Consider the following 12259-nt stretch of genomic DNA (forward strand, 5'->3'; position numbering starts at 1 on the left):
TGTGTGAATTTCCATGTGGGCTTAACAGTGAAGTGCTTCTAACCTGCTTTTGATCAAAGCCTCGAAAACCCATTTTCTTCTGTTTCTCTCTAAAACCCATAACAACTTCCTGGTCTCTTCCAGTTGTTCTGTCATTCCACCATTGAACACCGTAAACATGGTTGTTATCACCGTACGTGAAATCTATCGTGGAAACCTCACAGTACACATAGAGTCAGGTCTGTCTCAACTGGAGCCCCGTACAGATGTGGAAAATTCTTCTTTGAACTGCCTGGGCTCTGGTGGTAGTAGACCACAAAGACTTCACCAGGTATTCGCTTCACCAGGTACACTGATTGAAGCACTGATTATATCACTGTATCACTAATTGTAGCACCGATTGTGTCACTGATTATATCACTGTATCACTGATTGTATCACTGATTGTAGCACTGATTCATTGGTCTTTATGTGGAGTATTGCTCTCACATCTGGGGAAGGTCCTGACTGGATGGTTTCGAGTGGCAGTCCGTCATATTAACTCTCCCTAACCCACTTGTCCTACGCAGTGGTGTTAATACTTTTTTTCGTCTTTTATGGATATTATTTTGTTGTCTGCTGTCGAGATCTGGCTGCTTGTGTGTCCCCCTCCATTAGCTCGACCACTGCGTCACATAATTACTGTGTGGCCGTGGGCAACTCGAGAGTGGGCCGGTATGATGTGTGTTTCTTTCCCTACACCGCTAAGCTCTGGGGCTCTTTACCCCTTCATGGGTTTCCCATACAGCCACGACTCACCCCAGAACACTGTATACTTGAACATCTTTAAACAAAACAGAATTGTCATTTTAACGCTCGTTTTGTATCACTTTGCCCATACCTGGAGCGCACGACGTGGATAAAAGTTACCATTAACGTGATCAGTGGGTGAGGTGTAGAAATGTATGTTGTGTGATGTATGTGGTGGCGATCCCCGGGGTGTGTGTGCGTCTGCCAGGGAGAGTGGCAAAGACAGATATAGAGGAATGGAGATAGAAAGTGAGAGAGAGAGAGAGAGAGAGAGAGAGAGAGAGAGAGAGAGAGAGAGAGAGAGAGAGAGAGAGAGAGAGAGAGAGAGATGTGATTAACAACCGAACACGACCCCCTACCACCCATGTCTGCCACGTCCACAGAACCCAACACAGGAGGATAAAGAAAGAAGCCCCCCTCCCACCAAGCCTCTTCAGTTTCCGTTTATTTTGTGAGCTGAATGTTTGGGGCGCGGCCGGTGGAGAGCCTGGCCTCCACACCTGTTTGTTTGTGTGTTTGTGATATGTTTGTTGGCCCCCCCGAGCTCCGCGTGTGGGGCCGTGTTCACGCCCCTCCTGCCCCTCTCTATATCTTGTGTTTATCACATGTGCTACTCTGGTGTGTGGTTGGTTCATTATGTTGTTCCTACATGTGTCTGGTGCCTCGGTTGTTGCGGTGTGTCGTCGTAAGATTCGTTGATCGGATCTTCTTGTGTCGTGGTATCCATGTTTAGTCGTGGCACTTGTTTCTCGCTCCAGCCTCTCATGATGTCCATCACGTGCGCTGGTGGGCCTCCGTGGCTGTGGTTCTTCATCATGAAGTGGTTCTTCATAACCTGGTCGTTCCCCGTCTCCCTCCCTGAGTGTACCCCACTATGGTAGTCGTCCTGGTCCCCAGTTTTAGCCCTGGTTCTCCCTCGTCCTTCCTCCCTATACTGGCGTCCTTCTCATCCCTTCTCTTTCCTCGTGGTTGTTACCCTTGTGCACGACGTGTCGGAGGTCGAGGTTCACGGGTTAAGGTCCCATCCTAACTTTGACCAGTTCCTCATCCTCAGTGTTGGAGAGGTTGTCCGTGTATGTACCTCAGGCGGCCCCGTAACGCCTCGCGTCGAGGGAACCCGTCCAGCTAGCGCGACCTTGTTACGGTCACCTCTGTTTGTTTACCCTGCGCGCGTCGCGTCATCGTTCTCACGACAGTGTTTACATCCGGGAAACTGACTCGTTTGTTTCATTTTGTTTCGTCCTTTATATCGTAATAACGCAGTGCTTGCCTGTACTGAACCTGCTCGCATATGTTACGTACCGTATTACTGTGGGTGGGGTGTACAGCAGCCTTGCCTCCAGCGCGGCAGAGTGTCGGAAGACCAGTCACGGGCGGGCAGCAGATCTCCTCCTGACGCAGGCCTGCCTGGGTCATGTGATCACACTTAAGGATTTCTGGTGTTATTCCTTGAATCGCGTGGGGCGTCGTGTGTGTCTCCTGCGTATAGTACGCCCGTCAGGTGTTCAGTGTCGGCCCCAGAGGTGGCCAGTGTTGCATAACGTAAACTATAATCGCTGTTTCCACTTCATCTTTTTTTACTCTCAGATTATTTGTTCACCTGGCGGGCTGTGTGGTGTATGTGGGGTTACCCAGAACTGCTGCCACTGTTCACCTCCCACTGTGTAGGAACTTCAGGGACGAAGAGACGGGATTCGCATTCCAGGGAATGGTGTGAGGAGGTTGGTTATTCTTAGAAACACCTTCACCACACGTGAAGTCATATGGCAGCGGAAGGCACCGGTAAAAATCGCTTAATATCAGGTGTATTTTTTTTCTCTTTTTTTTTTTTACGTTTTTCTTTAATACGACGTTGTCAGGTGTGTGGCTTGGAGGAGGAGGAGGAGGTGGTGGTGATCAACGTGGGAGGAGAGAACGTACAATATTGGATTTGATCACTGTCATGCTGAGTTGTGCTCTCTCTCTCTCTCTCTCTCTCTCTCTCTCTCTCTCTCTCTCTCTCTCTCTCTCTCTCTCTCTCTCTCTCTCTCTCTCTCTCTCTCTCTCCGTCAGTCACATAATCATGGCACATTACCAGCCAGCAACACCGCCACACTGGCAGCCAGAGGGACGCAACAAATCAATTTATAAACAAAAGGATTAACTAATCCATTGTTCGACTTCCAAATGTAAACAGAATGATGAGCTAATCCCTTCGTCAGCTTTCAGTTGTAAACAAAAGGATTAGCTAATCCATTCAACAGCTTCTTGAGTCACATGAATGAACCAGCTCACTGGCTATGCTAATCCTGTCTTCCGCTCCCAACCGACCAAATTACAATTCATCGCTTGATTGGCCATTCCGCTCATTAAGATGTAAATTTAATTCATAATCTTTATGATGGCGCCTGCAGGCTTAACCAGGGGCTTCGTCCTATACCCCCCTCCCCCCTCTCCACGCCTATGATCATACAAACCACACACATATATTGTTGACGATAGATAAGACTTGCTCTCGTGTATAGCCTGTGACGTCATTACTCATTTTTCCCCGGGTAAACATGACAGCATAATGTTCTTGAGGCACGACAGGACGGGGAGGTGGTAAGTGCACAGGATAGGAGGAAAGAAAATGGGGAGTTGGTATGTTGAGTAATGATGATAAGGGTAAAGCTTGTGAGCTGGTGGATGAAGGAGTGTAGGGATGGATGCTCGTGGATGAAGATATATCTGCAGATCTTGGGAGACGGATGAGAGAGAGAGAGAGAGAGAGAGAGAGAGAGAGAGAGAGAGAGAGAGAGAGAGAGAGAGAGAGAGAGAGAGAGAGAGAGACCATTATGAATGTCTGGTTAATCTCATCCCATTTTTTTTTATATATATATCAGGTTTTTATGTATGTTTTCCCATCTTTCTTTTTGCAGTTCGTGGAGTCTGAGGGATCTCTGCTTTGCTCCCAACTTCCCAGACTTCGACAATCATCTCATAGAGCAGGTGAGGGAGCAGCGCCGTGTGTTGTACCACAGTGACCATAGAACTTGTAGATTGAGTTTTGATAATCTGTAACATTGGTTGTATTGTTGGCTGTCATTGTAACCTTTGACTAAGAGACCTTAACCCTTGACGCACATTTTTGCTTCATTCTGTAAAGTTGAGGGTGTATACTCAAGTCAATAGATTGTTCAGGACGACGGTACGACCCTTTGTGATGATGGCTTGACCTTAGGACTGTCCCTTAAGGGCCTCACTTGACGTACCATACCCATGGCATGGTCTTATACTCCCACAGCTTTGGTCATTAAGCCATTATACACCAAGGGTCATACCTTCGTGCTCGAGTGATTGACGCCATGCACACCTTTGTAGTCATTATTCCCGTGTGAAGCGGTCAGTAGCTGGGTGTCTGTCCTTCACATACTCGGTGGTGAGGTTCAGGGGGGCTGCTATTCCTCGGCTCTGACGGAGGTGTTGTGTTTTGTCTTGCTCGCAGATCTTCGAGAAGATCACGCCCTGCACCATCATCACGCCGCTCGACTGCTTCTGGGAGGGCTCCAAGCTCCTCGGCCCAGACTTCCCTGTCACCATACCGTAAGTATATTGGTCGACTCATGTTTTGTATTCTGCCTCTCTCTCTCTCTCTCTCTCTCTCTCTCTCTCTCTCTCTCTCTCTCTCTCTCTCTCTCTCTCTCTCTCTCTCTCTCTCTCTCTCTCTCTCTCTCGCGTAAGGTAAACACTAGAGCGAGCTACGGGACAGTGACGTGAAGACGGATCGTCACGTCCACAGGTGTTCCATTTGTGTTTCCATTTGTGTTGCCAAATGTTTATTGTGTTTCGTCCTCAGTTTTCCAGCTGCGCCGCGTGTTCCCTGGTTGGCGTTGTTCCAGGGTGGTATTTTGTGTGTGTGTGTGTGTGTGTGTGTGTGTGTGTGTGTGTGTGTGTGGGTTGCGGAGATTGTGGAAGCTAAGGAAATTAAGAAGCTGTTGTGTAGGTGTCTGTGGGTGAAGGAGCCTCCTGAGAACCAAGGGTGACAGAAGGGTTGTGTCTAGTGGTGTTTGTAGGTTGAGGACACGATGGAAACTAAGGGAGATAAAGGGCCTGTTATAGAGGGGTGTGTAGAATGAAGAGATTGTGAACAATAAGGGGGAAAAGGAGCTGTTATATAGGTGTCTATGGGATGAAGAGGTTGTGGATACTAAGGGAGGCAAAGGGGCTGTTTTGGGGGGATGTCTTTGGGTGAAGGAGGTTGTGAACGCCAGAGGAAGAGAAGTCAGGGGTTGTAGCAGATGTTTCTTGGGAGAGATTGGACGAGGAGAGGGTTTTGTAGGCTGGGGTGGGGAACGGGGGTGGGGGTTGTATCCGCGTGAAGAGGGGTGGGTGGGGGGCATTGTGTGCCGGCCACTCTAGGTCTCCCACACCATTTTTAATATTAGTTACGGCCATTATGTGTGGTGGTGGTGGTGGTGGGAGCCTTGCTAACCCTATAGGTAATGGTGGTAGTGGTTGTGGTAGCTGGGCTGTCCCCGTAAGTAATGGTGGTGGTGGAGGGCTAGTTATAGGCCCCTAGGTGTGGTGGTAGTGGTGGTAGTTCACTGTGGTTCTGGTAGTGTTGGACAGTGGAGGTGTCAGTCATGACCTGGGTGGTATGTTTAACTCTCGTGTGTCTCTGTAGTGACCTGGTAGATAGCTGTACCTTGATGGTGGGCTGGTGGATGTTGATAGTGGGCTGGTGTATGTTGATGGTGGGCTGGTGGATGATGATGGTGGGCTGGTGGATGATGATGGTGGGCTGGTGGATGTTGATTGTGGGCTGGAAGATGTTGATAGTGGGCTGGTGTATGTTGATGATGGGCTGGTGGATGATGATAGTGGGCTGGTGGATGTTGATGGTGTGGTAACCAGACGTGATAGTGGGCTCCAGTGAAGCATGTTTGTGATATGGTGAGCCACAGTGCCAGGTGGCGAGTGTTTGGTGGCACTGGGAGGCCAGGTGGTGCTGGTGTTGGAGGCCACCTTCTCACTGGTCTTGATGGGGAGGTTGGAGGCTACAAGGTAATGTTGGTGGAGCGGTGATGGTGGCCAGGGTGTGGGACGAGTAATAAGCGATGGTTATTACCCCTGTGGGTGGCATGATGTGCCGGTGAACTGAGTAGTGTTCTGGTGGACGACTGGTGGACTGCTCGTGGTTTAGCTGGGTCTCGTGCTGATAGGATAAAGTTGGGCCGTTAGTAATGAGGTTTGATTCTAGGAGAGGTGGGCTGCTGATAGTTAGTTGGCTTACTAGTGAGAGATGGCTGTAGAAGAGGGCTGGTTGACAGTAGAGGTTGGCTGGTGGTAGTAGAAATTGGCTGGTTGAGAGTAGAGTTGGCTGGTGGTAGTAGAAGAGGACTGGTTGACAGTAGAGGTTGGCTGGTGGTAGTAGAAGAGGACTGGTTGACAGTAGAGGTTGGCTGGTGGTAGTAGAAGAGGGCTGGTTGACAGTAGAGGTTGGCTGGTCGTAATGGAAAAGGACCTGTTGACAGTAGAGGTTGGCTGGTGGTAGTAGAAGAGGGCTGGTTGACAATAGAGGTTGGCTGGTGGTAGTGGAAAAGGACTTGTTGACAGTAGAGGTTGGCTGGTGGTAGTAGAAGAGGCCTAGTCAACAGAAGAGTTGGTAATGGAAGTAGACCTGTTTGTACACACCGGTAGGCTGGTTGGGTAGTGCTGGAAGTAAGGACGAGCCAGCCGTGGTGTCAGGGGTGGGCTGGTTCGTAATAGAGTTGGGCTTCCAGACTTGGAAGTGGGCTGTTAGTGGTGGATGTAGGCTGCTGGCTAGTGGGCAATTAGGCGGTAGTTATATTGGGCGAACAGGGTCCTGAGGGTGTGTTGCATTTCCTGGTATAGGCTGGCTGAGCGCTGTGGGTGGTGGGTCGGTGGGTTGCGCCTCGGTTGCGCCGAGCCAGAGCGCGGGATTAAGACGTCAAGGCGGGCCCACCCACCAAGCCGCTCCGCCCGCCGCCCTACCTGGAACATACCGCCAGAAAAACGTTAGGGAGCTGCGGCAGCGTGACCATCTTTGACTTCTTCCGATTTTCTCGACTTTTTCCCTCGTCTCCTCTCCCCCTACGACTTCCTTCCTCATCTTTATCCCCTGATAGATCCTCAGTTGGACCGATATTCACCATTTCCAGCCCAGAACAGCCCCAGGAAGAGGAGAGAGGCGGAGAACAATGGGCAGTTGGGGAAGGGCGCGCAGGTGAGCGAGAAGCATCGCACGGCTGGCAGCGGAGGACGATGAAGACATCACCCGCGCGGCCACCCACCTCGCCCGGGTCTTAATTTTACGTAATTATCCGTTGGGTAATGTTCGGATCAGTCATGCGGGCGAGCCGGTACGACTCGGCCACATGAAAGCTCTCACACAGCCCCAGCGACTTTGTTCAGAAAGGGGTTTTGCTGGTCACTGATACGCGGTGTAGCGAACGTTTTGAATATTGTTGGCACGTACAGACGAATCTTGGTGCAGGATGGTTTGTTTGGTTTTGCCGGGGAATATATGATGGGTGCGTCCACAGCTTGAGGTGGAGGCTGCTGGGGTATCCTTTTGTTGCGGCCATGCTGGGCCCGCTGATATGGCGGAGGTGCTGGGGTAAAGATGGTGTAGCGCGGAGGTGAGTGGGTCCTGCAGGTGGGTGGCCGGCGATACATACAAATAAATACTGTAATAATGACGCGTTTGTTGATGCCAGGGTTATGGTTACAGTGAGTACGATCACTGCTCTGCTGTTGACACTCTTGTCGTACGTTGGTATTAATGTTAGTCACTCGTTCGTTGATATTTTTCGTCGTTGGCTTAGAAGCATCCGTGAGTTTTCGGGTCGAAAGAAGCAGGCTGGATACTTATACACCGTCTCCATCCACACTAAATGACTCCAGTGTAGTATTGATAGACTCCATCAACCTAACGGAGCCAGAGTGAACGTTTTTTCTGTGTTCTTTGAGATTATTGAAAATGTTCGTCAACAGGACAGTTTGCCAGGCTGTGTCGTTTACCTGAACGTTTGTTTGTCTTGAAATCTTTTCCTTAACTATGAATGGTGTCAGGACGAGAGGTCTTGAGGAACACTGCTGCAGGATACCAGGCCGTAGGTTGTGTCTGGTCGACGGTGATCATCACCGACACATGGCATTACCCAGACTCTATCTGTTCGGGAGATGTAGCGACTTTCCTCACACTTGCTGTGTATTTCAACCCGCTGGGACGCTGTTGTGAAGTGTGGCCGCCACACTCACTAGTAGCATGCGGTGTTGGTGGACTGTTGCTGGTAGGTGTAGCGGTCGGATGTGAGGCTCTAGTGCCAAGTGCGTATATCAGGTTTCCCTCCAAACTGGCCGGCCAAGTGCTCTGCCGTCCCCTGCCTGGAAGATGCCTGAAAAATGTTGGCCTTGAGGCTCATGACGGTGCTAGGTGACGGTATACCGCTGTGACGGAGTTTGGTTGGAGATGGGTGGGCGGCGTGGTGGTCGGATGGGCGGCCTGGAGAGTGCCTGTGGGAGAACGTCAGTTGTCTGAACGTGTTGGTGGCCAGGTTACGGACGGGAGGTGGGTTGGGGAGGGGGGCACCTGACCCACCGTGATACTCCGTTCGTCCAGCATCGCACTGGTCGGTGTGTCCTGTGCAGCACCAAGGCATGTTAGGGCAGGTCAGGGGCACACGCTGACATTCTCGTACACGGAGTCGTGCCCTCTGCACGCGGCGCCCACTGACTCCTCGGCCACTGGGAAACTACTACAGTTGGTTTGTGGTCGGTGTATGTCTCTCTCTCTCTCTCTCTCTCTCTCTCTCTCTCTCTCTCTCTCTCTCTCTCTCTCTCTCTCTCTCTCTCTCTCTCTGTTAGTGCTCATAAGGTTCATTTCTGAGTGAGAGAGAGGAGTATGGTTGGCAGTAGTTGACAGTGAGGGAGTGTGGTCAGCGGGTTATGGCAAAGTGGATGACAGGGAGGGAAGGTAGGGAGCTGTGGGTAGGAACAAGGGAATATAGGCCGCAGGGGTGGCAGGAAGGGGACTTGGGTAGCAGGGGCGGGTGACAGAGGCAAGAGGTGGGTGGGTTGCGCTCCTGTTGCTTGCCAGGATTAAGTCATCAAAGTCCTAGCTGCCTGCAGCACTTCCACCTAATGCCACTAATTACCTCCTGCCTCCCTCGTCCCACACCCACCTCACCCTTTACGTCTCTGCCTCTCCTCCGCCCAGGCCATCAGTACGGTGTCATCAGCGCCCAGCAGAAGCTTCACTTCTGGTAAGACGGAACTGGAACCTCATGAGGATCCCTGCAGCAGAACGTCCTCCCCGGGTCTCCATCACCTCCCTCATCCTAGCATCTCTCACATGCTACCTAGAGGAGGGGACTTGATGTCTTGGTAGGACGGTAGTGCTCCTCCTCCTCCTCCTCCTCCTCCTCCTCCTCCTCAGATCATCAGTACACCACGTCACTCTCATACTACCCAAACCTTTGCAATATTCCCAGCTGGGAAATGGGGAGCCGAGGTAGAGGGTTGTGTAGCGAGCAGTTCCAGGACTCCACACGGTTGTGTGAGGCCACGGTTACGGTTGTAGAGGGCTGTGTGGGACCCACTAGTAGGGCTGTGTGAGGGCCACGGTTACGGCTGTAGAGGGCTGTGTGAGGGCCTCTGGTACGGCTGTAGAGGGCTGTGTGAGGGCCTCTGGTACGGCTGTAGAGGGCTGTCTGAGGGCCTCTGGTACGGCTGTAGAGGGCTGTGTGAGGGCCTCTGGTACGGCTGTAGAGGGCTGTCTGAGGGCCTCTGGTACGGCTGTAGAGGGCTGTGTGGGATCCACTAGTAAGGCTGTGTGAGGGCCACTGGCAGGGACGGTTACTGCTGCCGTGGTGATGATTACCCTGTGCCACCCACCCAGCTCCTGCCTTCCCCTCACTGCTAGCTCGCTCTCCGTCTAGACCCTGTCCACTGGTGTTGTATCCGGCTCCTGCCACACAGGACACAAGTGTTCATCTCTCACACACACACACACACACACACACACACACACACACACACACACACACACACACACATCTCATTGCTTCTGCAATAACCTCTGGGTTGGTTTCTGTGCTGGGACCAGTGCCTCCGCCATAATTGCGCAGGTTGTCTGCTTTTACGGGAGGCCCCGTTCCTCTGCCAGCCAGGGAAGGAGTCGCCATTAGTTTGGAACGAGAATGGGGCAGGCGAGGGTGACACTGAAGAATACTGCAGGTGGGTGGGTGGCTCAGTGGTAAGGGGAGTGAAAGGTCTGCTGGACTGGGGTAGTAGGTAGGTGGTTAGTGGTTGGTGGTTGGTGGTTGGATTGGTGGTTAGTGGTTTGTGGTTTTATAGGCTAGGATGGTTATGTGGTGGTTGGTGTGATGTGTGAGATTGAGTAGGTAGTTTGGTTGGTGGTATGGTAAGTGGTTTGGGTAGGTGGGTGGTAGGTGGCCGTGTGGCGGAGGGCAGAGCTGGGCAGCTGTCCGGTGAAAGCTGGGTGGCTAAAGTGTGGGTGGTGTACTGTGGGTGGCACGTGGTGGGCGGCAAGTGGGCGGCGTGCGGTAGGTGGCAAGCAGCGGGACGACACATGCAGCGGGCAGGCATGACGGGGTGGTCGACGGGCGGTGGGTGGTCTGGGTGGTGGTGGGGTGGGGGCTGCCATTGAGGGCGGGTGGGCGGGGCGCCGTATAAGGGCCCACCCCGGGCCGGAGGGACACTAAACCTTAGGCTGCTGGCTTACCACCCCGCCCAGCAGGCCCTCAGCCAGCCGCCCACTCAGCCGCCCGCCCTCCACCCGCTCGCAAATGATACGCCGTAGTTAGAGCATGGAACCTTTCACCTCACTAGCCTCTCTCTCTCTCTCTCTCTCTCTCTCTCTCTCTCTCTCTCTCTCTCTCTCTCTCTCTCTCTCTCTCTCTCTCTCTCTCTCTCTCTCACTCAGTATGCGCCCCGCGAGCAACAGCAGCGTGTTGGTTCACACGGCCAGAGTGGGGCGGATGGCTGAGCATTTCAAGACACCCAGGGCGTCAGAGAATGTTCCTAGAGGGAGACGTTCTACCTGGATTTGTCATGACGGGTGGGCTGATGGCTGCTGTGTGTGTGCCGCCTCCCCCACCACACGGGCGAGGAATGAATGACAGGGAGGAGGTGGGTAGGTGGGTGAGCACAGTGGCACAGGCAGGGGAAGGTCACTTGTGGTTCGTCCAAGAGAAAGTCCACATGCTTAGAGGGGTAAGGGAGGAGAAAGGGATAGGAAAGGGGGGTCTGGGTCTGGGTACAAGGCTGGAGTGTAGTAGAGGGAGGGGAGAGGACTGTGGCTTCGTCAGTGGCGAAGGGAAGGTGGGAGTTGGTGGGTGAATGGAGAGATGAGGAGCGGGGGGGGGGGGGGGGCGATGGAGTAGGGAGGAGAGGCAGGTAAAGAGTAGCATGATGGGGAGAGTGATGTGGGATGGGTCGGGCCATATATACTGGAGGAGAGGTGGGAGTGACGGTACGTATGGACGTGGCTGACGTGTAGAGGCCACCAGTGCGGCCAGCACCACGACCCGACATGGGTGGGAACGCTAGTGGCAGAGACACACACACACCATCGTTGTGGCCTGCTTATGCCACAGTCGAGCTGAGGATTACCGTCTTCACTGGCCCAGCAAGCCGCTCTGACCATCAATACCGCCACCCCGACGGCTGAGGAAGGAGGACCTACCATGGTTAAAGGAGGAGTACGAAGCACAGGGGGAAGTGGAAGGCGGGTGGGGTGACAGTGGCGGGAGAGGAGGAGTAGGAGGGGAGAGAGGAGGAGGAGGAGGAGGCTGCTGGGTGTAGGAGAGGAGGGGGGGAGGGAGTGGAAGAGCCTCTGGGCACACCTTGATGTCTTCATTACCTGGCCACCACGTCCCGACCCGTGCATTTTTGGATTTCCTCTGTTCTCTCCGATTCCTGCGCCCCAGGATAGGGCCCTCCCGATCATCAGGGGGTGGAGGGAGAACGTTCCCTGCTGTGGGTGGATGCCATCCTCCCACCCAAGGATATTCTGGGTTGTTCTGGAGGGGTTGCGGAGCCACGAGTGTCTCAGTAGGAGTAGGGTTCTGGAGGCGGACAGGTGGCGGCGGTGGTCCCTGCGCCCTGCTCCGCACACCGCTGCACCAACCCCATATTTGGCGTAATTTAGCGGCGACTCGCAGCCCGCCACCCTCGTTGACGCACCACCACGCCAACTGAAAAGCCGCTGGAAAGTGCTCTGGTGGTCCACTTTACGACAACCTGGGAACAGGTGAAATGCCTTCTATCATATACTCAGCTCTCCTCAGATAGGTCACCTCACACTCCCCAGGCTGTCTCCAGTACCACCTCCCACTTGCCCTGTGATCATCAGGGGTCATGATGGATCACTTCGCACTCCCCAGGTTGTGTACAGTTGCCCCTGTGATCATCACAGGTCACAGTGGGTCACCTCACACTCCTACAGGTGTCCTGTGATCATCAAGGGTCATGTTAGGTCACC

The 12259-nt window shown here is 53.1% G+C and overlaps 1 protein-coding gene across 1 annotated transcript in view; it reads left to right on the forward strand.

The window, feature by feature from the left end:
* ptc (protein patched) overlaps positions 1–12259 on the forward strand; it is a 123369-nt gene that overhangs the window by 56049 nt on the left and 55061 nt on the right. Inside the window, exons 4-5 of the mRNA XM_071681921.1 lie at positions 3669–3738; positions 4235–4332. Of these exons, the coding sequence (XP_071538022.1) occupies positions 3669–3738; positions 4235–4332 (168 nt within the window). The remainder of the gene's footprint in view (positions 1–3668; positions 3739–4234; positions 4333–12259) is intronic.

Source organism: Panulirus ornatus, chromosome 33 (genome assembly GCF_036320965.1).
Source record: "Panulirus ornatus isolate Po-2019 chromosome 33, ASM3632096v1, whole genome shotgun sequence".
NCBI lineage: Eukaryota > Metazoa > Arthropoda > Malacostraca > Decapoda > Palinuridae > Panulirus > Panulirus ornatus.